The sequence below is a fragment of the Talaromyces rugulosus genome, chromosome I, assembly GCF_013368755.1.
Source record: "Talaromyces rugulosus chromosome I, complete sequence".
Lineage (NCBI taxonomy): Eukaryota > Fungi > Ascomycota > Eurotiomycetes > Eurotiales > Trichocomaceae > Talaromyces > Talaromyces rugulosus.
The window spans coordinates 6,585,373-6,610,764 of NC_049561.1; the positions used below are offsets into that span (position 1 = coordinate 6,585,373).

The following is a 25,392-nucleotide window of genomic DNA, read 5'->3' on the forward strand; positions in this document are numbered from 1 at the left end:
TGCTCAGAGCGCTCAGAGCAGATATGACGCAAGCGGGCTGTCCCTGAACGTTCCGATTATATAAGCTTCATATGTTGTCTTGGCGGTTTTGACACTCGATGTAGTGAAGTTCGCTTATAGAAAAGGATTTATAGTTAATTTAATATATATCGAATTTTGGCATGTTATATGTATTGTTTCCAGTCCGCATGTGCAATAGAAACACATTGATCGATGGAATATTTGAACATTAAGAACATCCTGAACGGCCTTTATACATCAATTGATAAATATATATATCAGACTTGTTGATAGCTAGAACATTGAATACTTAAAACCATATACATCAATTGGCACATTTAAATAATCAAGATGTCAGTTGATATTAGGCTATTAACTAATACGTATAAGATCAATATACAAATAATACGAATTAACCTAGACCTTTTCTTGGACTTTTGGGCCCCATTTATGTTCGCTGATAAACCGCTCACCGTTCCAGGCAAGCAACCACAGCATCACTCAGTCTGGAGAAAGGAAGTGTAGCCACTTCAAATGTTCTAGATTTCGTTCCCAACAAACTATGCTCCTCTTTAAAATAAAAAAATAAAAAATAGGAGCTGTTCGAAATGGTTGATGTAGTAATAACGCACCGGTGATTGGTGCACGTGACCGTTATCGATAACGGAGCGGCATCGGATCTGCCACAGAAAAGCGCGGCGACTGCCCGATGAAGCGCTCTGCCCCTCACTTGGAGACGAACATTGCATGCCAGCACCATGTCGGCGTTGCAGACATTCATGCTGGTTGTGGACCATGACAAGCAGGAAGCTATCAGAATCGCCGAACAGACTGCTCAAGGTAGGAGCCCCCAAAATGACAAAAAAACCAAAAACTTGGCTGATCGAGGAAGATGTCGAGAACAAGCAAACCACCCTGATCGAAGTCGTTCAATCGCTCGGCGAGTACGTCAATGACGACGATGCTATACTACGGGGAAAAGCGGTTTCATACTTGGCTGCTGTTATCAAAGAATTGCCTCCGAAACTTCTCACGCGACAGCAAGTACAGGTGCTGACGACGTTCTTCGGCGACCGCATTCAGGATGGAGGGGCCATCAGTGGCCTTGATACTCTTCAGAAGTCGGAGAGATTCAGCAAGGAGCTAGGTCAAGAAACTGCGCGGGCGTAAGTATATACCTGTTTGTTAGGGTTTTGGTCTTAGCGGGGTTTTTTCTTCTTAAACCTTATAGCTAATAGACTGCAGGATTTTTGAGAATTTCAAGGAACTCCAAGCACGAGCGCAGTCACAGAGATACCAATTATACCAACTCCTCAACGGATTAATGGAGAACCATAGAGCTGGTGCGTATCTATCAAGCTCCCGACCTTTCGGTATCTGACAAAACTAGCTCTTCAGGAAATGGGCGACGAATCCCTAATCGGCATCGTAGACCTGATGACCGGAGAAAAAGACCCCAGGAATCTTATGCTTGTCTTTTCGATTCTCAAGGTGGTCATGATGGAATGGGATTTGACCGGCCATGCCGACGTAAGATCAACCTCAAATGCTTTTGTGCGGATACGGGGCTAACCAACAGTCGCAGGTGCTTTTCGAGGCCGTGTACAATTACTTTCCCATCACCTTCAAGCCCCCTCCGAAGGATCCCTATGGTATCACAGCCCAAGACTTGAAAGATCGCCTGCAAGATTGTATATCTTCTAATTCATTGTTTGCGCCTCACTCTTTCCCTGCGCTCCTTGATAAGCTCGACTCTACATCAAATAATGTCAAGGTAAGATTATACACGCTCAATTAATTCCCAAGTACTAACAGAATTCTAGCGAGATTCTTTAAACGCTTTGTCCGCGTGTATCGCATCCTACGATGCAAACACAGTGTCGAGATATTCGATCAAAATCTGGGAGACCTTGAAATTCGAAATTCTCAACTCACAAGAAGACTTCCTTGCTGAAATGTCTTTGACTGTGCTTCAAGAGATTGTGAAACGTCTTTCGGACCACGTCGCAGAAGTCTCTCAGGACATACCGCTTGCCCACTTCCTGAAGCCTATCATCAAAGAATGCAATGAACAGCTGCGCGAGCCCCAGCACAAACAGGCAAAGCCGGCACGAGATATCCTTCAGGCCGTATCTTCCGCATCGCCGCCATCTTTTGTACTCATCATTCAATCTGTTGTTGCACCGCTTTTCACCTTGTACCAAGAGGCCGACTCTATCGCGAAACAACGAGCGTTTCTCGAGACTTACGTTGCGCTTTTAGATTCCGCAATTGACGTGTATGGAACGTGGGCAGATAGGGACTTTGTCTCTCCACAGGAGAATCCTTTGGCGGCTTTTCAAGACCAATTTACCGAAGTCTTTAGTCAAGCCTTGATGGGCACAGCTAAAGAAGAAACACCATTCCGACAAACAGCTTTGCAGGGCCTTTTACGACTTTCCAAGCTGAAAAATTTCTTCCAGGACAATGAGATTGGCTTATTCGTGCAATACCTGGACGAGATCCTTCTCAAGGAAGAACCTGTGGGCTCTGGAGAGCTCAAAAAGGATGCCATTTCCGCTCTCGCGGAGCTTTCGAGACATAAATCTAAAGTGATTATGGATATCACACTGCCCGCCTTCATGGCTACTCTCCCCGACCAGGATGATGGGAAAGAGATGAAGTATCTCTCGACATTGGACACACTTGCGCAGATTAGTACGGAAAGAGACATTTTTGAGACACTAGTCCGCAGACTCCTGAACAAGTTCGATTTCTTGCTTCAAGGAGACTCTTCAAGTCCCTCATATGCGAAAGCCATAATTCTGACCATCATTTATGCCATGGAAAAGAGGTCTGATGACCCACCACAGAGTCTTGAAGCTTACTACGACCGAGTTGTAGTTGGGTTGTCCCGCAGAGTTGCTGCAGCTTCGACCAGCGACACAAACAAAATCTTACGAGACGTTACAGTCCTGGACACCATTGGAAGACTGTGCAACTTGATAATTAGGTCGATACCTCGTGGCAAGCAAGATGAGGTTGCTGAAAATGTCTATGCGCTTTACTCGCAGCCCAATGACTTCCAGCCAATTCCTTTCAACAAGGCATCAACCGAAAGCCAAATACGAACGGTGATCTTGTCTACGTATCTTCTTGCAGGATTACCAAAAGACACGGCCAGTCTACTGCCGTACTTTAACCCTGATGCGACACCCCTTCTCAATGAATTCGTGCAGCTTTCAAGCAAGACATCTGACCCAGCCGTCCAACTCACAATTCGCCGTCATCTTGCCCTCCTAATCAACAAATTCCTGCCCAACTCAGGATTACCGTCTATCTCAAACATAGTTGATGGCCTTCTTCCTAGTGACTTGGAAAACTCAAAGCTTGCCCCTGAGCAAGTCAAGACGTTGTTCTGGGTCTCCAAAGCATTGATCCTCCGATTGGCACCTTCGACCGCTTCTCTACTCTCAAGTCTCCTCTCGTTACTATCATCTCCAGACGAGGCTACCAGAGAAACGGCGGCACGAGGTTTTGCCGTTATCCTCAGCCCAGATGATGTCCTATCGGTCGAGAACGGGGCAAACATTCGTCTCCTTTCCAAACAGCGGGTTTTCAGCATCGTCCTGCCTCTTATCAGCACCAAGATCCGCGAAGCTAGCACATCACCCGCCTCATCAAGGATGAAACCAGCATATCTCACCGCCCTCTCTGGCGTGTTATCGGCTATCCCGGCGCCCCTTGTCCTGCCCGAACTCCCCACCCTCCTCCCTCTTCTCCTTCAGAGCTTAGACCTGACCGAACAAGACCCATCCTCAAACCTCGTCAAAACAGCAACCCTGAAAACCCTCGCCGTCATCATCCGCGACAACGGCGTCGACGTAATCGACGCAAGCGGCCACGTGCAAGACCTCGTGTCCCGGCTTCTCAAAACCGCATCAGCCAAACAACCTGTTTCTTCTTCTTCACCGTTACTCCGCGAACAAGCACTTCGCTGCTTATACCTTCTCGCAATGACCCAATCTCCCGCCGCCGCTGCTCCTCCAGACTCTGGTAGCGCAGCAGATGTCGACGCCGCGCTTGCAGCTGCAATCAGCAGACCGACGGGATCACACGTCACAAAGACAACAAAGATCTCGCCGCTATTGGCTGTGAAAAAGCAGGTTCTTCGGTCGCTGATGCAGGTGCTTGATGACCCCAAGCGAGATGTGCGAAAGGCGGCTGTTGATGCTAGAGGTGCATGGCTGCGAGGCGTGAGTGATGTGAATGATGACGATGACGATGATTGATCTATATAAATCTTTTTCTTTTTATAATGATGATGATATCTTACTTTTAAAGGGATAAATAGGAGAAAAAAGTCTTGCGAGAAATTGATAGAGTAAATAAAGTAAATTGTATCTGAAAAAAATAAATACACGTCTCTGTCAGTAACAACATGTAAGCCATAAAAGTAAACTCCTGTATCACATAAAACCGAGGTGCACAATTTGTAAAACAAAGAAAATAACAGGAAAATAGAAAAACAAAAGGAAAACACGTTCTGCTAGCCTCAATAATTCATTCAGTCATACGTTTTCAGGCTACTTGCCAATCTTCATCTGACTCAACACAGTTCTTCCTAGTCGTAACATGTTTCCGAGACTAGCACTGCCAACAGCTTCGGCGACTGGATTGGTATCGTAATTCAAAGTAGCACCTGCCAAATCGACTTCATCACCGAGGAGATCGGGGGCATCCCATTCATCTGTCCTTTGCCCCGTGGTGAGGTTGGAATTTGCCTGTAGCAACTTTTCAATGGTGCCGCTGACAATAGACGCCTCGAACCAGATGTTTTTCTTTGCTGCCCATTCTGTGCGTCTCTGAAGATCGATTCGGCCACGAATCATCTTCAAGTGGCTCATATTTCGCCCAATGAGGAATTGTTGAACTTCGGTCACTTGGAGCATCAGATCGGATGACAGGGTGCTGTTCAGGGGCAGGTGTCGGTGGCGTGTGGTCCGCTTTAGCAGGATCTTTTCAACAGAGAATGAGCCGTCTGCGGGCTCAGTGCAGCGGACATACAAGGCTTTGGCTGATTTCAAGTAGATACCGTCGACAAAGGCTTCAATAGCTTTGTCGAGTGCGATATCTCGTCCTTGTCGATATTTCAGGAATCCTCTCAGAAGAACACTGGTATCCCAGACAGTGTGCGGCGAGTGGATGGCCGAAGTCCCAAGTGTGTATTCAGGTCGGTGGATGTTTGCAGTGCCGTCTTCATCCAAGGCAATAATGAAAAGACCGCCGTTTCCGCATCTGCAGTGAAACTCGTATGTGACTTCCCTGTCGGCAGGAGCCTGTTCAAACATCCTGCGCGTATTATCGTCAGACCACTTCAGATCGATAAGAGAATCTGCATCCTGGCCAGAAGAGGTAAGTTTCTTCCACATCCAAAACGGATACTGAAGATTGTTCCTTGCGCGAAAGGCATTATTCCAGTCTTCCACAGACAGATAGTCTTCTTCTTCCACATGGCCTGTTGGGAAAGAGTTCAGGATGATCAAGCCGAAGCAGATTTCCAGTTTCAGGGCACCCGGAAAACACCTGGCCTTTGTGAGAAATGGCTTCAGGCCATGAAAGACTTCTTGGATTTTCTCCGCATCTTTGCGGCGAGAGATCTTCTTCTGGTGATTGTCTTGAACGCTGGAAAGGAACTGTCTTGCTTGGATGATCGAGGAGTTTGGGGTCTTATGTAGAGACAATGTATCTATCTTTTCTTCAACAGTGTTAACCTTGGCCGCTGCAATGGTTTCCTTCTGCGGGTTTGTTGTGGTGTTTTCCGTTTTCACCTTTGAGAGAGCAGGACTCCGGCGCCAACAGTCTTCTAGGGTGAGCTGTTTTGAGCTCGGACCCGATCCTGCTTCAGTTGACGATGCGCTCTTTTGGGCCATTGTGCGGTGAACCTGTGGTTGCAATACAGTCCAGTGGTCCATGGAGTCCAGCAGAGACTTTCCCTCCTGTGCAGTGACCGGCTTCACAGGCTTCGGGACTACCTTGACCTTTCTTCTCAAGAGCCCGGGAATACTCTCGACATTATCCTCGGGGTGTCTTGTAGGTCGACGCTCCGGCTTCTCGATTTCGTCGAAATCGATGAGGAGGGAGTTTGTGTTCTTGGCTTCATGATTGTGATGGACCCATTCAGCCACTCGTGCAGCCTTTTCAACTGGCGTCTTCTCAACCGGCGGATGAGGGCTATCTTCTTCGGCTTTTTCCACGGACAACCCATCGCTGCCATTGGAAGGATCCGAGTTCTTGTTTGTCTCGCTCGACCCTGACGACCTCGGGATACTTGGCTGGGGCTCGACGGATGGGTTCGTCCCAAACCCAGTAAATTGGTAGTTCTTCCAGTAGCGAGACTCACTCGGGTCGTTTGGGACGGTAGAAGGAGGTAGCTCGGCCGCCATTACAGATACCATGCTCGAAATTTTATTCCATTCATCTTCTGAGGCTAAGTTCTGCATCATTTTTGTAGCCGGATGCTCCGCGTATGGAACCGCTCTAAGATCTTGAGTGGAATTCGAAGAAGGAGCTAGATGGTGGGTGTAGCTTTTAGGATCGCGTCGAGTAAGCATCTACAAGAAGGCAAGTTAGGAAGAAGCAAAACACGGCACAGAAGCCGGGGTGGTTCAAGATTTTACCATAGCAGTATCCAAGTTTGAGAGACTATTCAAGGCTTGCTGCACATGTGCTGCAGTATCACCAGACACTTGGATATTTTTCGAATCGAAGTTCAAGGTTATTTCTGTGTTTGTTGCATTTCCAATTTCTTTCAAGAGGGGGGTGTGGGAGGACGGATTATGTCCCAGCTGGTCATGCTGCGACTTCCAGGTTTCGGTCACGGGGATACTCGGCTCGTCGACAGGAAGGTCTAAGATATGTATGTCCAATGTGGTGAGGATGTCACTTTGGACTTGATCATCGGAATGATCAATGATCTGGGGGGTCTCGGCGGTGCGAATGCGAGGAACCTGGGACAGACAGTCAGAAAACATGACGCGATGTTGACAGAGGTTCGCTGATCTGACATTCAGAGATCTCGCAATGTCCGTTTGGACAAAGTCTTTCATCTTCATCAAGACCTTGACTTTTGCATCTTCTACTTTGTAACCTTCGACAGTAAAGTTCTAATTGACAATCCTCTAGTTAGTAACCATAAAGCCAGCGAGCTAAATAATCAGGGTGCACATGCCGAACGCTGTTTGTTGCAGGTAACTGTTGTTATCTGCGGGAAGGAAGTCCTTTCGTCAACAGGTCAGCAAGCGAAAATTACCCAAACTATATGAGTAAATGTTTACTTGAGATAGTTACAAAGGTCTTGAGCCTACGTACTGCATTAGCACCGAGTTAACCATCTTGAGCCATGGGATACGTACCGCGTCAGGGTTAAAAGTCCACGGCGACGCGAGCATGATACTGCTGGTGTCTCTAGCCATGGCGTGTAGCGGTAGCCACGGAGGGTATTCTAGGCGTTATGGAAAGAAGAAAGAAGAAAAGGGGGAAAATAAGACGAAAGTGAGGGCTGTTTAAGAGAAAGGTGAAGGTGAGGATGCCTCTTGGGAGTCTTGGGAGTGTACCGGGGGAAAAGAGGGGAAGAAAGGAAGTTGGGGAGAGAAAAGAAAGGAGGAAGGAGGAAGGCGCTTGGAAAATCCAGGAAATATATGGCACCTGCGGCACCCATGGCATAAATGCCATACAAAGGATGGCGGTATCGAGCGGTGTCGCTGGGATTGCCCCGTCTATAGCTGCATGTGACCAGGGCAAGGAAGAAATTGGATGGCTGGGCCTGGATAATAATAATAAAGTGGACCAGCGCACAATAAAGAGCCCTAATTGACAAATAGAATAGGCTGGTCATGGCCAGCAGATGGGGGGTGGCTGATTGTCTGCTCGCTGTTAGATTATTGATGATTTTTCTTGGTCATTTTTGCAATTAATAGCTAGACAGGGCTGGGAATACAGCCCTTTGTTCCTATTGGGAGCCTTTTTCACCATGCTGACTGCCTTTTATGCAAGATTCAAACGGGCTCCTGCAGGGGTGCAAACAGAACACCCAATATTTGAAACCTACCTGAAAAGAAAAGAAAAGAAAAGAAGACTGTTCAATGATATTGGAGATATTCAGTAAAAACCCTCGTTATTCGTGAAACACAGCCTAGGGCTGGCTAGGCTGACACTATGTCGATATATGAATACAGTAATAACATGACAAGAAAATTATACATGCTTTTCGAAAATGATACGAAAGCCAGGGTCTAGAAGAATATCCACCGAGCGAAGACGAGTACTGTTCTGTGCTGTGCTGTTTTGAGGGGAGGACTCAAGTCCACAATAGATGCAGATCATATAAAACTGAAAAAAACGCCTTGATATGAAGATGATGACATAAGGGGTATCAGGTGTAGAGTGATTAGCGGTATTGAGATATGGAAAAAGGTGAGGAGTAATTAATGTAGTCTCGACTGAGACATTAGGGGTAAAAAAAAAAAAAGGGAAGAAAAGATTTTCACCCTCATTTCATGCCACCGAGGGTAATAGGTGGCTGGTGGTGGTGGACCTGGGAAAAAGACGCCTGTCTCATTCTGACCATTCAATGTTCTTCTTGACGCTCATGGTCCACTTCATTTTATCTTCGGCCTCTTTCATCGAGGCAACGGCTGCGTCTACCGTCGCTTGATTGTGGCGGGCTTTCTCTAGTAGTTCTTGGAACTCATTGTCTCGGGCGGTCTTGTAAGACTCGTAGGCGTCGAATATGCCCTTGATGCGTTTTGTCTCAGCCTCGACTTCTTGGTTCTGATGGTCGACAAGTGCATCCAGCCTCTCTTGTTCTTCTTCTTTCTTCTCTGCTTGTTCACGGAGTGCGGAGATCTCGTCGCGGACGCCCTTCAATTTCCTCTGCATATCCGACCTTTCTCGCAACGAGGCCTTGGACAAGGCTTCGTACTGGGCAGAGTAATGATTTGTCGATTCCTGAAGCTCGGCGGTCTTGCGATGAAATTCATCTTGTTCCTCCGACATCAACTGGTTCACCTTGGACGTCTCCGCCTCGGCTCTGACGCGCCGCTCCTTTTCATTCTGCACTTCAAGGCGCAGTTCTTCGATTTTCCTGTCTTTGCGCGCAATAGAGGCGAGATTGGTTTCGTTGGACTGTTCCGAGTTTCGCAGGCGCTCGCCAATGTTCAGAATCTGTTCCTTCAACGTCTCGTTGGTGTGGTGTGCTTCTTCGGCTCGCGAGCGGTACAGGCTGAGATCTCTCTTCAGCCGCGCAATGTCTTCCTGCAAGTTGTGAATAACGCGGCCGGACTTGCCCGTGTTTGCGTGGCCCACGGCTGATGTCCATTCTGGCCCGTTGCTGTCGACATTCTGAGGCTGCGGCGAGGTTCCATTGACTCCATCTTGAGAGAGAGGATAATCAGCTTTCACCCATCATCATCAACCACCAATTCATGGGAAGAAAACTCGGACGAACCGTCTGGAATAGAATCCGGATTTGACACAACGCGTCGGTCTGGTGTAAGCGGGTCGAATAGGCCGTTTGTCTTGTGCATCTCGAGTTGGGTCTCGAAACGTGGAAGGTTCAGCTGCGGCGCATCTAAGGGCGAAAGATAGTCTCGATCAGCAAACAGGTCCTTCTTTTTGAGGGCATTCTTCATTCGCCTGAGTGGACTCAAGCGATTGTTGGTGGTTTCCATCCATCTGTGCCAGGGCAAGAAGATGTGGTGTTGTGGTTCAAACAAGGGCACGGAAAGGAGGAAAACATTGGACACAAAAACATTCACAGTAAAAAGAGCAAATATGTTACTCAAAACACGTAGACCCAGATGACATCGTGGAGCCTGTAGTGAGGCGGGCCTTTGCTTCTCATGCAGGGAGCTGTGAAGCACATGGCAACCAGCCAGACAACAGGCACTCCCACACGCACAGCATTGCACAGCACAGCACAAAACGAACCCAAAAAAAGAGGACATACCACCATTTCTTTCCAAATCCCAAGCCCTTATCCCCAATGAGTCTGGCGGTGGTCGTTTGCGAAGAAAATTCCTCTTCATAGATCCTCCTCCACTTTTGATCGGGGTCGAAACGGGGTGTGTAAATAGTAGATCCGGGGACGGGCGCCGTATAGGTCAATCATGGATGGCACGCATAGGATAGCTGTAGGAGCATTGGCGATTTTGAGAACAGGTAGACTCTCTGGCAACTCGTATACCAAAAAAAAAAAAGAGACAGTGTAGATGATGTATATAGTACTATTGACGAGAGCATCGACCAAAGCAGCTGAGGACAAAAGTCGGCCTGACTCGGCACGTGTGATGTCAGCCATGGGCAAATCACAGCGCGGGCGGTCAGGGGTTCGGCCAGGCGATTGGGCGAGCTGGTGGGGCTGTCGGCTAGGGGCGGGAGCTAGCTGCTTTGGGCCATCGACATCATCAGCATCAACAAACCTCTTCACTCTTGAGCCCCTTTCTCAACTGTCTGCTGCGTGCTTAAATCGAGTTTATTTATTCTCTTTATTATCTGGCTACCTAATGAACTGCTAATCTCCAGGCTCTGCTGGAGGTCAAGACTATATACCGCGAGACTAACCGGCTAACTATGCAAAGCAGAAAGCAGGTCGACCTCGAGAAACAAAAAAACAAAGACATCGATACTACCGTGCTGGATATGAAGAGCAGAAAGATAACATGAAGAAACGCCGCTTTTATTCTAGTGGAAGCACCACATCAGAGCGGCCGACACAAAGCCCACAGCCACAGGCACCGTGACCCGACCAGCAGCGCCAGTCTGGATGCTCGACGAGGCAGACGCAGTCTCCGAGGAGTCCTCATTTGCGGCATTATTAAACGGTGTATTCATAAGAGAGGGTCGGGCAACAACAGACGGCGTCAGTGTCTCGCTCGCTTGCGCGCTCGACTCGGATCCCACAGACGTCGCGGATGGGCCGGAAGTGGCCGTAGTAGCCGCAGCGGCATCAGACGTGGAGGCAGAAACAGAAGCAGGTATAGAATCAGTCGAAGGAGCAGAGGTAGTCATTTGCCGGTCGACTTGATTAGCCGTAATATCAGCAGCAGATACCACGGTGGTGCCACTGGCTGTAGCAGCTGCAGTATCACTCTGTGGGCTAGGCGCGGACGCAGATACAGGCGGCGGCGCGTCGCTGCCTCCTCCCAGTGAGACCAGTCCAGAGTAGTTGATCTGGTCGCCCTGGCTGATCTGGAAAGCGTAGTCGCTTGCATTTTCAAGGTCTGTGCTGGGTATCCAGGTGTATTCGCCATTCGTGGCGTCAGGAGATATTACCTCCACGTCGCCGAGGTCCGTTGAGGACCCCTTTCGCAGGGTTAAAGTGACAGGCTATATTGTGATTTAGTTGTGTGGATATAAAGCAAATAATCCGTAACTTACAGCACCTCCATCACCAGTCCATTTGAGAGTGGTTGGCTGCCCTGCCGTAACACTTGTAGGCCATTCTGTGAAAGACACGCCTTGTGCCAGAGCCGCAGCAAAAAGGGCCGAGCCTGCGATCAAAACCTTGGTAAATCCCATTTTGAATATGAATAAACACACACAGTTTGCTATGCATTAACTGACAAGAATTGCGTTTAGAGAAGGTTGATCCAGGGTACAGACACACAAATTGCTGGACAGCTGCTGTCAAGGATAAAAATTCGTGATAACTTTTTCCGGAAAAAAAGAGCGGCTTAAACGGCATACATAACATACATAATAGTATTTCTGCCTGTGAATACTATCCCTACTTTGGAATTTCAAAATGAAATTCTCCTTACAAGTCCCTTGGGTTGGGGTTACCCGGAATGTCAATATTTCCCAAATAGGCAAGCATCAGCCAAGGAGGTCACTCGGAGGAATTTCACACCACCCAGTAGTATGTAATAGAAAAAACTGAGCTGTGCGGAGCTTATTATCCCTTTCCTGTCTGTGCATGTGGTCGCCAATAATTCACCGGTTTTTTAACATTCCAGAACCACCCCTTGGCTGCGGGTCCTAGATTCCGCCTCCCAATTCTCAATTTTGAACTCGGGAGATCCTTGCAACAGACACAAGACTATTTACTTTTTTGGGGGTTGGTAAAATGTCGCGAACCTTTTGGTGGATTTGAGCGCAGGGAATTCGAATTAAGGAAAATCGAGAATGTTCTTGTGATTAGTGATTGTTGTGGGGAGAACACGTAGTTACCTAGGATGATAGACTATATATGAGATTATAAAGTATAATGGTGCTTTGCTGGGAAGTTACCAATTAAGCCCGTGGGAAAAGAGTATGTGGTAGAAGTTAGTAGTATGCGTTTCCATTGATTCTGGATACTCTCTCCTTGCAGTACTCAATAGTGTCTACAAGCTTATACCCCAGCATTCCCCACGGAGGTTCGTAGCCGCTGCAGAAATGAACATACCAGTTGGCCTGCTTCCACATCGTGAATATCCAGAGTGCAACCTCAAAGTAGCATATTATAGGAAAGATCATCTACGTGGGGAAAAGAAATTAACATGGACACAATTTGACGTATGCTATTACTATATACCCTAGACTCAGGAACTAAAATCCCACAACTGCCGAAGCAGACTTCCTGGCGCAGTATCCTCCCCGTTGTCCTCTTCCAAAAGCCGGCCTGTGAATATTCGCTTCGGGATTTGAAACTCGATCACGGGCTGCTTTTTGAAAGTCTTCTCTTCTGTCCCAAGTTCAGCCAAAAGCATGCCTTGATAGTTGTAGTCCAAAAAGTCTTCCAAGCTATACGACTGTTTGGTGAACTGCTCTGAGATAATGCCAGCAATGGCTGCCACGTTTGGATGGTAGTGTGATTGCAGTGTTTCGATTTCCCATAAACTGCTCTCGATTGCGTTGGTGAGAGTGGGGTCTGGCTCTTCAGGGTCAAAAGGATCCTTCATGCCTTTTGTTTCGAGTTCGGCATTTGTTTTACTATCTCGGATAGTGCGGTGTAGCATGAATGTGCATATTGGGTGATCTTTGAAAAGATTGTAGATGAATGGCACGATGGCGACGATGGCGCTGGGAGGTGCGTTTAACGCGAGTCGAGATAACCGCTTGATGAAACTGGCAACAAGTGCAGCCGGCAAATGTGTCGAAGCCAAGAACGAGTTCATCAGCCGGAAGAACCTCGATCGGTGCTTTGAGTGAAGAATCTCCGAGTCTAGAATCGAATATAGCTTGACGTAGAACTGTGGGTAATCCAAGTTCTTCTCCTGGATGAGGTAGAACAAACCGGACAACGCGAGAAGGGTAGTAGATCCACCAGCGTTGTACGAATCCGTCAAAAAGTCCATGAGAACCTCTGGACGGAAGAACCAGGGCGCGATGGTATGAGAGATCTTTTTGAGAAGGGTTCTGCGCTGCGACTCGGACAAGTTATTGCGGAGAATAGACAGCCATGCTTCCTGTGCCCGCCGTTTATGGCCATTGATGGATAGCAGCGGATTCTTTTGTGTCTTTGATGCGGTTGGGGTCTTGCCATGGAACTTTGTGAATTTGTAGTCTTCCGGTATAACGGAATCGCATTGCGAGAGAAACCAGATCAATACTTCAAGGATTTCGGCGGAGCGCTTTTCAGATGCGTATGTGCTAGAAGGTATTAGTTTGTGAAAAAAGAATAAAAAAAGAGGTGCAATACGTACGATATCCATTGAAATGTGTAATACCTCACATCGTCGTATTCTTGCAGGAACTTTTCAACAAACTCTGTTCGCACTGCTTCTCCGTCTTTCGCTTCGACCAAAGCAGCAAAAGCTGTTTGGAAAATCCCACCCGTCCAGACCTGGCTTTCGGCTTCTGGTATATGTGTTGCGCGAACGCTGACAATCCGCATGCACAGGGTCAGGGAAGTGACCTGGATGAACGTTAGTTTCAGCAGTTCAGACTTTCATGCGCGACGATAGAGGACAAACCTGGGAGGATGGATCGGAGTAGCGGATAATATCTACAAGAGCAGCCTGGTATTCCTGGAGCCTTTCCTTCAGCCAGGCCACAATTATTTGCTCTTGTTCAGACGCTTTGGACGATTTTTGCAAATCCCCGCCGGCGATAAGCCGACAGAAAACACGGCAGAGGGAGACGGCGACCGCGAGGTTTGGTTGTTCGGCAGATTCATCGTCATTGAGCATGGATATCAGGGTGGCGATATTGTTGTAGTACTTTCTCGACTCTGAGATCTGGAGCTCCAATTCCTCAATCTTCGCCTGCTCATCGTTGATCTTATCGCTTGCAACCGCCCGACGCTTGGAAGAGGGATTTGCGGTCTCCTTCGAGGTCTTCTTGCGCTTCTTCGTGGCTCCGCTAGGATCCGTTGCGCCCGACATGGCGGCAGATTATACAGAATCAGGTTTGAAAAGAAAAATCACTGTTCCAGGGCACCAACTCGGAGTGATGCCATTCGCCCACGGCCAATAAATTTTTTGAAGATCGGCCGCTGCTGTTTTTCCGAGGGTTGCAGGCGCCTTCCCCGTCTGGGTTTAGCGTCTTCACGGCAGCGAAACTCCATCCCGACCTCTTCTCGTGGCATCCGCTCCTCAAACCCAGCAAATCCAAACTCCTCTCAGCAGCAATGGCTTCGCGTTTGGCTAAAAGCGCTATTGGTATGTCTTTTACGGCTTATTATCGCTCGATTGATTGCTTGCTGATAATTTCTAGGCGCCACCCGTATGCGACCAGCCCTGGTCACCCGCAACATCCCTTCCATCACAGCCAACCTCACGGCCGCTCGATACAACTCCGGTGTCCCGGCCGAGGAGCCCAAGAAGAAGGCCCAGTCGATCATTGATTCTCTTCCCGGAAACTCGCTCGTTTCGAAGACTGCCATTCTTTCCGGTGGTGCCGGTCTCTCCATTGCCGCCATCAGCAATGAGCTCTACGTGTTGAACGAGGAAACCGTCATTGCCTTCTGTCTGCTCAGTGTCTTCGCTGCTCTGGGCAAGTACGGTGGCCCGGCATACAAGGAATGGGCCGAGGGCCAGGCCAAGAAGCACCTGGACATCCTCAACGCTGCTCGTGCCGACCACACCAACGCCGTCACCGCTCGCATTGAGAACGTGCAGCAGCTCAACAGCGTTGTCGACGTTACCAAGCAGCTCTTCGAGGTTTCCAAGGTTAGTTTCAGTTTCCGATGCGAGATGGAAGGATAATGTGTTAACATGTTTTTAGGAAACCGCCAAGCTCGAGGCCCAGGCTTACGAGCTCGAGCAGCGCACTGCCCTCGCTGCCGAGGCCAAGCAGGTTCTTGACTCTTGGGTTCGCTACGAAGGCCAGGTCAAGCAGCGTGAGCAGCGCGAGCTTGCCGAGAGCGTCATTAGCAAGATCCAGGAGGAGCTCAAGAACCCCAAGGTCCTCCAGCAAATTCTTCAGCAGAGCGTTGCTGACGTTGAACGTGAGTATTCCTGGCTTCCTTGTTGCAATCATAATACTAACCATCTTTTAGGCATTGTGGCCAAGCCCCAGTAGGTGGTTGCGAGTGCTTTAGTGTTCCTCCATCGTGTACAAAGCGGAAGCAATTGTGTTTTTATACACCGAACTTCTGAATAATCTACAGATGTTACAACAAATTTTTCTTTCCTTTTGTTCCTTGTGTAGTATATTATAGATATCAAAAAAATGCACGGTGATGCGACGTGTTTTTTACCCTGCGATTGAGGTATTACCCCCATGTGGTCTACTATCAGCTCATTACTGGAGCTAGCCTAGCTAGCTTAGTCGACCTTGTCAAAGTCGTAACTTCCAGCACTCGAGTGACTCACTCACTCTTTGACGCTCAAGTCACATTTGTACATGTAGTCATACCAGGCACGTTTCAGGGCTGAGCCAATAGCGGCGGCCACCCTGGATAGAGCCGCCAAGGCGGCAGCCACTGTCACAGCCTCGATTACGCGCAGTGCGGATTGCTCTGTATCCTCTTTTAATTTTCTATTTTTATTTGTCTGACCGATGAAGACAGAAACTGCCTTGGATATCTGATTTATTTCTAGACCCGGCTTCCCTTTTGACAGTTGCGCGTTCGTACTCAGAACACTGCGATCTCCCCGCATTCCCATCCCCACGCTTTCTGCCCCGTCACAATACGATTATCATATCATGCCTCTGAGAGATCTCCTCCACAGAAAGGACCGGCCAGAGAGCCAAATCAGCGAGCCACCAACATCCCCCACAGAATTCCGCTTCGTGCGCACAGATACACACTCGCAAGAAGTCATCACCCCGCCGACATTAGAAGACCCCTCAGCACTGTCGCCCCGGCGCAAATCGCTGTTTCGCAGACACTCGCGCGCGTCCGAGGCATCGTCGAGCCACGATGAAAAGAGCGATCGACGGTTATCCAATTTTTTGCATCTGGACAAATCGCTGTCGCGGAGTAGCAGCACGAGCTCGGTGAACGTGCCGTCGGATCTGCCGCGTGTGGAAGATAACTTGGCAGACGAGCAGGATCGAGAGGCACAATGGGAGAAGAGAGCAACCAGGCTGGTGCAGGGAAACCTGGGGTTGGGGGCTTCGCCGAATGGAACTCGGAGTCGGAGTAACTCGAGAGTTTATGAACCACAAGGCGATGTAATTAGTGCCTTTGAATCTGCGGTATATTATAGCCAAGCAGAAGCTAATTGTTGGTGATAGCTCAGTATCCAAGAGGCGATTCGGCTTCATGAAGGCGGAGGTAACTCAGGCATCACCGTTACAATGTTAGATTTAAAGACATTAACGAGTGTTCTTTACGCATAGATCTCGAAAAGTCAACTGAAATGTTTGGAACTCTCGCCGACCCCAACGGAGCGAATAATGCTTTGGCCCAGGTATTATACGGACTTGCACTGCGGTATGTTTACAACTGGAGGATCACCGACGCATAAAGCTAACTTATGGAAATCGACAATTAGGCATGGCTGGGGTTGCGAACAAGATTCCAGGAAAGCAATCACCTATCTTTCCGCCGCGGCATCAAACTCAGCGTCGGTAGAGGAGGAAGCGCTCCAGGCAGGACTCAAGAAAGGAGGAGCTGCAAAAGGAGAACTCGTTCTAGCTATATTTGAACTCGCCAACTGCTTTCGCAATGGTTGGGGGACAGATAAAGACCCTGTTGCAGCTAGGCAATACTACGAAACCGCAGCCAACCTTGGAGATACCGATGCTATGAACGAAGCTGGATGGTGTTATCTGGAAGGCTTTGGTGGAAAGAAAGACAAGGTATTTGATTTTCCTTCACTTTTGATCGGCGTGCACGCAATTGCATGACATGACTATAATATTGGGCAGCGACTTTATCGACAGCCTCACTCTTGTATCAAATATTATAACAACCATCAAGCTAACTTGTTCTGTCATTTCAGTTTACGGCCGCCAAATATTACCGTTTGGCGGAAGAACACGGAAATAAGACATTGGGCAACACTTGGTATGTCCGCTTCTTTTTCCCTTGTCTTTTTATTTGCCTCTCGGAGGAAACAGTGTGCTTCATCTTGTTTTTCTTCCAACATCAATGTCGGATTGGCTGCAGCGGCTCGTTGGGAGGTGCATTAGCCGTCACACCAGCCATCAGCCCGATGCGCTTGATAGGCTCTCGTATCCCCCGCGGTGCTCAAGCCTTGTTTCCCCTCCCACCCTCTGTCTTCTTAAAAGCATGGGGTTTATACAGCAATTATTAATATTGACTTTGGGGGCTAGTTGGCTAACATACGGTGACATCATGCTAGGATATGGAAGGATAAATACAACCCTAAGTGAGGGTAATATGCGACGACAATCGCACGGACTTATGCCTACAACATGTGAAAATCGTCTTTTTTTGGGCGATTGGCTTGTCCAGCTTGTTGCATTTTCGATTGGTTTCCGGCCATCTGACGGGTACCTGGTGGTGAGTCAGGTCACTGATTAATGATATGGGTTTCTTTGGATAGGAAATGGGTGGGTTTGCTTTATTTGATTCTGCTGTATATCCTTTTCAACACTGTGGATATTTTGATTTATTTTTAATACTGCTTGGGGAGCTGCTTTTTGTATGATGAACGTACTAGTTGATGTGCTATGAATATCTTGAATCCAACACACGGACATACTTAGTCTCGCCCTTTTGTTTTACACATTGTCTAGTCTGTTTAAAATCATTACAACTAACACCGAAAGGAGATTTGAAGTATTTTCCACCCTTGTCATTGATATAATCAAAGGCAATATGCAGTATTTGCTAATCTAATGTTAACATGGACGGTAAAAGATAATACCAAAGTCGTAAGCATACTTTACTTTTCCTAGGCCGTAGTATTCAACATTTCAATAGGTTGCTACTGGCCCGATGAAATAAAAAGGGACACTGTTATTCTCACTATTATTGTTGTGTGCATTGTTCGTCAAAATTGCCCAAAGAGGCAATCAGTTGCCCTACTGTGTACAGGACCCGCATAGATTATTTAGTTTTTGATTGTGGGCACCTTTTGAGTGGGCTACGTGGCGTATTTAAAAAAACGGTTTAAATGGTTATTCAAATATTTTAAGATACTACAAGTATTGGTCAATTGATTAGCTTATGGCATTGGGCTATCGATTGTCGACGCGATATTATATGTTCAAATGTTGCACACATCTAAGAGAAAAAACCTCAACATTTGACACCCACCACCACACATTTGACTTTTGGGTATTAGCTCATTGAATAGTGAAAATTAATAAATGGATATGACGCATTGATTTTTTTTCAACGTTATAATTGATACATGTATTGTTATTGACTAGGTGATTTATGCGTTTTTAATCCGCTGATGTTTGACTAAATATTGATGTAGCAGAAAATCAAATCCACACACACGCTATCAATAGTACTGGCGATTCATTTTGCCGTATCCCCAGCCACCCTTTACCTGAATAGTAACAGACAATAGATCTGAAGACAAAACAAAGAGAATATTGAAAGAATGGGTGCACCGCGCTAGACCCGATGGGGCTGCGCGCCGGTAAGCAGCAGCAGCAGCTTCCCACCCGCTCGCGCCGCCAGTTGTTTACCTTAATTTTTTTTTTCCCGTTCCCTTTCCTGTTCGTTTGTCTTTCTTCCCCAGCAAAATTCTGCTGAATCCTCACCCATTGGATTTATCATTCCCCTTTTTCAATATCTGCATATTATCTCTGGTATTTTATCCAAAACACCCAGAGCTAAAAATGGCTCCAAAACGCGCAACTCGCGAGACAGCTTCTGCTGCTGCGGCAGCTAAGCCCGCATCTGCCAAACCGCGCGGTCGTCCAGCAGGCGTGAAGAAGGAGGACACGGAGAAGAAGCCTGCTGTTCCCAAGAAGTCGACAGAGTCCAAGAAGCCTGAAGCCAAGGCTAACACAAGCAAGAAGCGCAAGGCCGAAGCGGACGTTGAGGAGGTAGCTCCCGCAAAGAAGTCGAAGCGCGCTGTCGAGACCAAGACTACCACCAAGGTCACCACCAAGAAGACGGCTGTCAAGGAGAAGAAAGTCACCAAACCCAAGAAAGCTGACAAGGTTGTCAAAGCTGCAGCTCCCAAAGCTCCAAAGAGGGAGAAAACGCCAAAACCTGCTCCTGCGCCCAAGCCGAAGAAGCCCAAGGTCGTCATCAACACCGCGCCCACCACCCAACTGGACGTGTTCGCTTTCGGCTCAAACAGCAATGCAGAGCTTGCTATGGGCGACACCTTCAAGAAGGCTGAGTGCCCTCGGCCAAAGTTCAACACTGTCCTTTCCAACGCCGGCGTCGTCCAGATCTCAGCAGGTGGAATGCACGGTATCGCCCTGACTCATGACAACAAGGTTCTCACCTGGGGCGTGAATGACCAAGGCGCGCTCGGCCGTGACACAAACTGGGAGGGCGGTCTTGTTGACATGGACAAGGCCCAGGAGTCCGACTCGGAAGATGATGATGAGGAGATTGAAGTCAACCCGAAGGAGGCCACTCCAACTGAAGTTAATTTGTCCGGTGTTGAGCCTGGAACCATCTTCACGCAGGTTGTCGCTGCAGACAGCGCGTCTTTTGCGCTTACCGACGATGGATTTGTCTACGGTTGGGGAACGTTTCGCGTAAGTTGTCTTTTGAAAAGACGCGTTGAACATGACTAACAAGCTGCTACAGAACAGCAACGGTGTTTGGGGCTTCTCGCCAGATGTCGAAGTCCAACACACTCCCACTCTGGTCCCTACTATCAAAAGCGTGACTAAGCTGGCCGCCGGCAGCAACCACGTCCTCGCTCTCTTGTCTGACGGTTCTGTGTACTCATGGGGCGTGGGCGAGCAAGACCAACTAGCCCGTCGCGTTGGGGAACGTCACGCAAAGGAACAAGCTCTGATCCCACAAAAGGTCGGCAGTCGCCGTGGCTTCGTCGATATTGCAACTGGCACAGACCACTCTTTCGCCGTGCACAAGGACGGCTCTGTGTTCGCCTGGGGTCTCAACAACTTTGGCCAGACTGGTATTTCCTCCAAGGCCGGCGAGAGCGAGGCGGGCATTCTCAAGCCCACTGTCGTGCCTAGTCTCAAAAACCAGGCCAAGATTACACACATTGCTGCCGGCAACTTCAACTCTCTGGCCATCACAGAGAACAACGAATGCCTTGTCTGGGGCCGTATCGACAACTCGGCCACGGGCATCGATCCCAGCGCTCTGGACAAGGACGATATCATTTACGACGAGCGTGATCGCCCGCGCATTCTGACCAACGCCACGCGCATCCCTGGCCTTGACGTTACTTACGCTACATATGGTACCGAGCATGCCATAGCCGTCACCAAGGACGGCAAAGCCTACTCATGGGGTTTCAACTCGTCCAACCAGACCGGCCAGCCAAGCAACGACGACGACGAGATCAAGTCTGCCACTGTCCTTCAGTCCAAGGCTATCGTCGACAAGAGCTTTATCTGGGCTGGTGCTGGTGGTCAGTACGGCATGATTGCGTCAAAGCATGCTTAATTCACAAGTTCCATCGACATTTCATGCTTTTCTCATCAATTGATCTCGTTTCTGATCTTTTAATTCATCTGCACGCATGTACATAGACGTTTTTTGACATTTCGGCGCTCTCTCTTTTTTCGTAATGGCGGCCAGGTTTATGTCTTTGGTTCATGTTCATGTTCATTGACAGTTGCCACTTTTTTGTGATGATCATTCAACAGTTTTTTCACACTTTTTTTTTTCAAGTTTATTTACAGTTTAATCCATGTTTAATCAATTTTAAATGTTATGTCAATGGAATAGAAAAAGATTTCTTTTTTTCAGAGTTCTCATAAATCTCTTGCTTGTTGGTGGTCATCATATTCATCAATTGGTTATTCTCGTCACTCATCATCAGTAAGTAGTACCCCCTGGTAATCAGGTTGGGTCAGCTAGTAGCATGTATATATATATATACTTGAAAACAAAACACGCTCGCTTGCTCGCTGGCTGGCTATTCACAAAAAGAAAACACATCAACATTAAAAACTATTGCACTCATCCACCATCGAAAAAAAAAAATCGAAAAAATAATAAGATCGCTCTTGGGTGTTTCTTCTCAATATAAACAAATAAATATCTCCATTCAAATTTTGTCTCGTGTGTGTGCCGGTTTGACATTTGACTCATAAGACTGACTGACTTGATTTGATTGCTCTGTCGTTTCTTTCTTTCTTCCTTTCCCCCTTTTTTGACCATATTTTTGGTTTCCCCTTTCCTTTTTCGAAAACATTCGTGACTGTCATAAAAATCGAGGGAATTGGCGGTCCCTGAAAAAAAAACCATAAAAAAAAAAAAAACCATTACATGCCATCCCCATAATTCTGTACAATCTGTACAACAATAAAATATAAACAGTAAGAAACAAAATAAAAAACAACCGACCATGCTAAATAAAACCTTCCAAATATCCACGCTTGCTAAAATAAAAAACAAAAGCAAAAGCAAAAGCAAAGCTCGCGCTCGCTAAAAGTGCATAATAAAAACATAAAAACACAATCATAAGACGTCAACATCATCATGCAAGAGTCATATAAACTTCATAATCATCCAACATGAACATAGGAAGCCTGAAAGAAAGGCGTAGAGCCACCGGCATTGTGAAGCGTGCCGTGCGCTAATACTCAAATAGAAGAGGTGAGATGAGTGTGTCGGTTGACTAGGCCAGCCTAGTTGTAACCGAAAAAAATAACCAACAGGAATCGAGAACAAGCAGTCAGGACTCAGGAGATCAGCAAAAAGGCTAAGCATTCTTGTGAGTGCCGCATTCTCGAACCATCCGTTTAAAGTCGCGCACAACCTTTTCCGGCACGCGGTCCCACAACAGTGATCTTGAATAGACGTCCGACGTCCTCGCGTCATGACCTCTTTGCGCGCCACTACTGCGCATAGCAGCGAGCGCTTGCTGGAGGTTTGACGGTTGCTGAGGCGGCTTAAAGTCGACGTCGTCTTCAAATGTTGTCAGAGCGTTGTACTGTTCCGGGTTGAGTGCGAAAACCTGGTCGTTCTGCTGCTGCTTGGTGGGCATGGCAAGGTGGTTGTGCAGATGTTCCAGAGCAGACGGCTGGCTCCCGGGGACTGCTGCCATGCCTGCCATCTCAGCACCTGGGATGGTGGGAAGATGGGCAGCAGCAGCAGCAGTAGGGCCAGCGTGAGCTGAAGAGGACGGGGCAGCGGCATCGGACGGTGCAGAGGCGAGAACAGCCTTCAAGACATTTGCAGACTCGGCGCGGTACTCGTCGGAAAGCTTGGGCAAAGCGGCAGACGAGAGCGAGGCGCTGTTGGAGGCAATGAATGCGCCAAAGAGAAGGCACATATAGAATGCATTCCAACTGAACGGGTACTCGCTCTGGTTCATCGCCTTGTCGGCCTTTTCCGTCTTGACCAACGACATGGAGTTGTCGGTAGCAATCGGCTCAGCATCAAGAGACATCTCGTTGACCATGGAAAAGTCTTCCCATGGACCGTTCTCCATGGTGATGTTCTCAAAGTCACCAAATTCAGTAGCAAACGTATGCGAAGTCGATGATTTGAGCTGCTGTTCCAACTTGTCCATGGTCTCGCGAAGGATGTTGTTCTTCTTGCGCAACTCGGCCGTCTCCAGCGTGTGCGCGCGAATAAGCTCGTCCTTTTCCATGTGAAGACCTTCGAGGTATTGATTGACCTGTTGCTGCGTCGACAACCAGTCGGCCTTTTCCCGGAGGAGATCGGCTTCGCGGAGTTTCATGCTGTGAAGGGCTTCCTCCAGGTCGGTGATGACGGTTGTGAACTGCTTCTTCTCTTCCTCGAGCTTCTCGGTGTGAAGTTTCTTGCGTTGGCGAGAGTCGAGACTGCGTCTGTTAGAAATGGAAAACAAGCAAGGGAAAAGAAAGAGGAGAGAAAACTTACGCTGCCTGTCTGTTCCGAAGAAGGCGCTTCTGCTGCTTGAGTTCCTTGACTTCATCCTCGTTGCTGGACTGCGCAATCAACTGGTCGATGTTGTTGAGCGTGCGCTCTGCCGGAATCTCGAAACGAGCGTTCTTCTTCCGGATGCCATCGCGACGGAGATGGAGATTCGAGTCAGTGCGATACGTGGGACTGCGGGTCGGACGGGCATCAACCATGTCACCCGACGGCATCCATCCTTGGCTCGACTGCGGCGACATGGCGACGCCACCAGGGGCGCCGAATATGTTTCCGCGGTAGTTCATCTGAGCATAGTTGATGGACGAGATCGGGCCCACGGCGCCGCCGGAGAAGGCACCGGCAGAGTTGGCATCGCTGAACTCTTGCGAGAACTGATCATAGACCGGGGTCGGCGTACATGATCCGGATCCGCGCGACATGGCCCAGGACGCTTGCTGGGCATAGGCCGTGTTCGCCTGGGCGGTGTCTAATCGCATGAACTGATTGCCGGAATCGTACATGGTCGATGCGACCTGCGAATCCTGCCGAGAAGAGGGAAGTGACTGTTGTTGTTGCTGTTGTTGTTGCTGTTGCTGTTGCTGTTGCTGTTGTGGCTGTTGTGCCTGCTGCGGCGGTGCAAAGTCTCCCCAGACTGGCTGGTCTCGATAAGCCAGGGCATCGCCGTTATTGTGATCATACGACGAGCGGCGAGGATCAGCCATGGAGGAGACGTCCGGCGTCGGGTCCAGAATCTTGTCATCCAACACACTCATGTCGTCCTCTTCGGAGAAAGCAGGTTTTGTCTCCAGGGCGGCGGCCGGTTGATAGAAGTCAAACGGCTGTTGTGCGAAGCGGGCCATGATAGATGTATATATATATAAATAATAATAAAAAGGGGAGGAATGAAGAATAATGAACAAAAAATAGATATGTCAACAGCGAGAGGACGAAGAGTCGTGAGTGTGTACCGAGCGAGGAGATAGAAGAAGAGGCGGTGTACCGCGGATGGTTATTGGTGGTGTGCGGGGTGGGGGAGAAGAGGAGGAAAGTTGTTGCTGAAACGGCACAACCAAGGGGAGGAAAACACAAAAAAACACACAAGGGTCAAAGAGGTCGGCAAGTAGGACCTCTCTGGCAATAATCTCTGGGATGGATGGATAGTCTGGAGGGATGCGACAGAGAGGGGATCTGGTACCATATATCATCTCTAGGCGATCGCGCGACTAGCATCGGATGACTAGCACCAGCCCAGGCCAGTTTGGGCGCAAAGGCGGCTCACGGGAATCCTTGAGAAGCGGTTTGGCCTATTCTCAGGGAAAATCACTTTTGGGGCGCTCTGAGCCAGCGGATGGGCGCGAGACGGTCTGGACGAAGTGGGTAAGAAAGAGGACCGTCTCTTCTCGCGACTCCCGAGGTTGGCGAGCGTCTGCCATTGGATGCTTCGCCCTCGTTTTGGGCAGACCTGCAGCCCGTACCGCCCGTACGCGTGTATTGTCATATTTGGCGCCCTTCCCGCCGGCGTGGCCGTATGCCCGTTACATACATACCCCGTACCAGCCAGTCCTTGGCTCCAGATTATTATTACGCGCCGGGCTTTTCTCAGCCGGTGTGAAGCCTGGATGATAGAGGGTGCTTGGGCCCCTGCAACGAGTGGATGACATGTAGCTTAACGCTCACTCACTAGCCACGGTGCCACTGGTTCGTCTTGTTCCTTTTCGCTTGACTGTTTGGACTTTAACGATCTTCAGAAGTGATCTTCAGACAAAAAAAGGAAAGAGACACACAAAGGAGTTTGCATGACCACAGCCAATCGGCCTAGAGAGAAACAAAAAAGCTGATCCAGAACCAAAAAGCGCGAGACTGAGAGCCTGAGGCGCGAACGAGCGCAAATCAGAGGGGGCCGTTGGCTCGATGCTATTTTCTTTTTTTTTTTGTGGCTGTCGGCCGAATCACAGTGTCGTGGGATGAAGGTCGTGGGGAGGGGAATCATAGGGTCATGCTGGCTGTCATGCATGCCACCCCCCCACCCCTCATGATCATATCAT

The 25,392-nt window shown here is 48.5% G+C and overlaps 9 protein-coding genes across 9 annotated transcripts; 4 read left to right on the forward strand and 5 right to left on the reverse strand.

The window, feature by feature from the left end:
- Positions 1-758: 758 nt before the first annotated feature.
- Positions 759-4,271, forward strand: TRUGW13939_02256 (uncharacterized protein; the record flags this gene model as incomplete). The annotated part of the gene is made up of 6 exons (XM_035485450.1): positions 759-840; positions 893-1,166; positions 1,246-1,343; positions 1,391-1,530; positions 1,586-1,774; positions 1,824-4,271. 6 exons carry the CDS (start codon positions 759-761, stop codon positions 4,269-4,271), a joined length of 3,231 nt encoding a protein of 1,076 aa, XP_035341343.1.
- Positions 4,272-4,565: 294 nt separating this feature from the next.
- TRUGW13939_02257 (uncharacterized protein) lies at positions 4,566-7,454 on the reverse strand (the record flags this gene model as incomplete). Its single annotated transcript, XM_035485451.1, has 3 exons — positions 4,566-6,593; positions 6,660-7,145; positions 7,395-7,454. The coding sequence occupies 3 exons, from the start codon at positions 7,452-7,454 to the stop codon at positions 4,566-4,568; spliced, it is 2,574 nt and encodes an 857-aa protein (XP_035341344.1).
- A 1,141-nt stretch (positions 7,455-8,595) lies between these two features.
- TRUGW13939_02258 (uncharacterized protein) lies at positions 8,596-9,710 on the reverse strand (the record flags this gene model as incomplete). Its single annotated transcript, XM_035485452.1, has 2 exons — positions 8,596-9,413; positions 9,488-9,710. 2 exons carry the CDS (start codon positions 9,708-9,710, stop codon positions 8,596-8,598), a joined length of 1,041 nt encoding a protein of 346 aa, XP_035341345.1.
- A 1,012-nt stretch (positions 9,711-10,722) lies between these two features.
- Positions 10,723-11,559, reverse strand: TRUGW13939_02259 (uncharacterized protein; the record flags this gene model as incomplete). Its single annotated transcript, XM_035485453.1, has 2 exons — positions 10,723-11,367; positions 11,419-11,559. The coding sequence occupies 2 exons, from the start codon at positions 11,557-11,559 to the stop codon at positions 10,723-10,725; spliced, it is 786 nt and encodes a 261-aa protein (XP_035341346.1).
- Positions 11,560-12,563: 1,004 nt separating this feature from the next.
- TRUGW13939_02260 (uncharacterized protein) lies at positions 12,564-14,348 on the reverse strand (the record flags this gene model as incomplete). Its single annotated transcript, XM_035485454.1, has 3 exons — positions 12,564-13,614; positions 13,668-13,879; positions 13,938-14,348. The coding sequence occupies 3 exons, from the start codon at positions 14,346-14,348 to the stop codon at positions 12,564-12,566; spliced, it is 1,674 nt and encodes a 557-aa protein (XP_035341347.1).
- Positions 14,349-14,593: 245 nt separating this feature from the next.
- TRUGW13939_02261 (uncharacterized protein) lies at positions 14,594-15,486 on the forward strand (the record flags this gene model as incomplete). Its single annotated transcript, XM_035485455.1, has 4 exons — positions 14,594-14,624; positions 14,680-15,134; positions 15,190-15,412; positions 15,464-15,486. 4 exons carry the CDS (start codon positions 14,594-14,596, stop codon positions 15,484-15,486), a joined length of 732 nt encoding a protein of 243 aa, XP_035341348.1.
- Positions 15,487-16,113: 627 nt separating this feature from the next.
- On the forward strand, positions 16,114-17,262 carry TRUGW13939_02262 (uncharacterized protein; the record flags this gene model as incomplete). The annotated part of the gene is made up of 4 exons (XM_035485456.1): positions 16,114-16,584; positions 16,648-16,687; positions 16,753-16,846; positions 16,908-17,262. 4 exons carry the CDS (start codon positions 16,114-16,116, stop codon positions 17,260-17,262), a joined length of 960 nt encoding a protein of 319 aa, XP_035341349.1.
- A 1,914-nt stretch (positions 17,263-19,176) lies between these two features.
- Positions 19,177-20,941, forward strand: TRUGW13939_02263 (uncharacterized protein; the record flags this gene model as incomplete). The annotated part of the gene is made up of 2 exons (XM_035485457.1): positions 19,177-20,055; positions 20,108-20,941. 2 exons carry the CDS (start codon positions 19,177-19,179, stop codon positions 20,939-20,941), a joined length of 1,713 nt encoding a protein of 570 aa, XP_035341350.1.
- Positions 20,942-22,205: 1,264 nt separating this feature from the next.
- Positions 22,206-24,207, reverse strand: TRUGW13939_02264 (uncharacterized protein; the record flags this gene model as incomplete). Its single annotated transcript, XM_035485458.1, has 2 exons — positions 22,206-23,292; positions 23,351-24,207. 2 exons carry the CDS (start codon positions 24,205-24,207, stop codon positions 22,206-22,208), a joined length of 1,944 nt encoding a protein of 647 aa, XP_035341351.1.
- Positions 24,208-25,392: the final 1,185 nt, after the last annotated feature.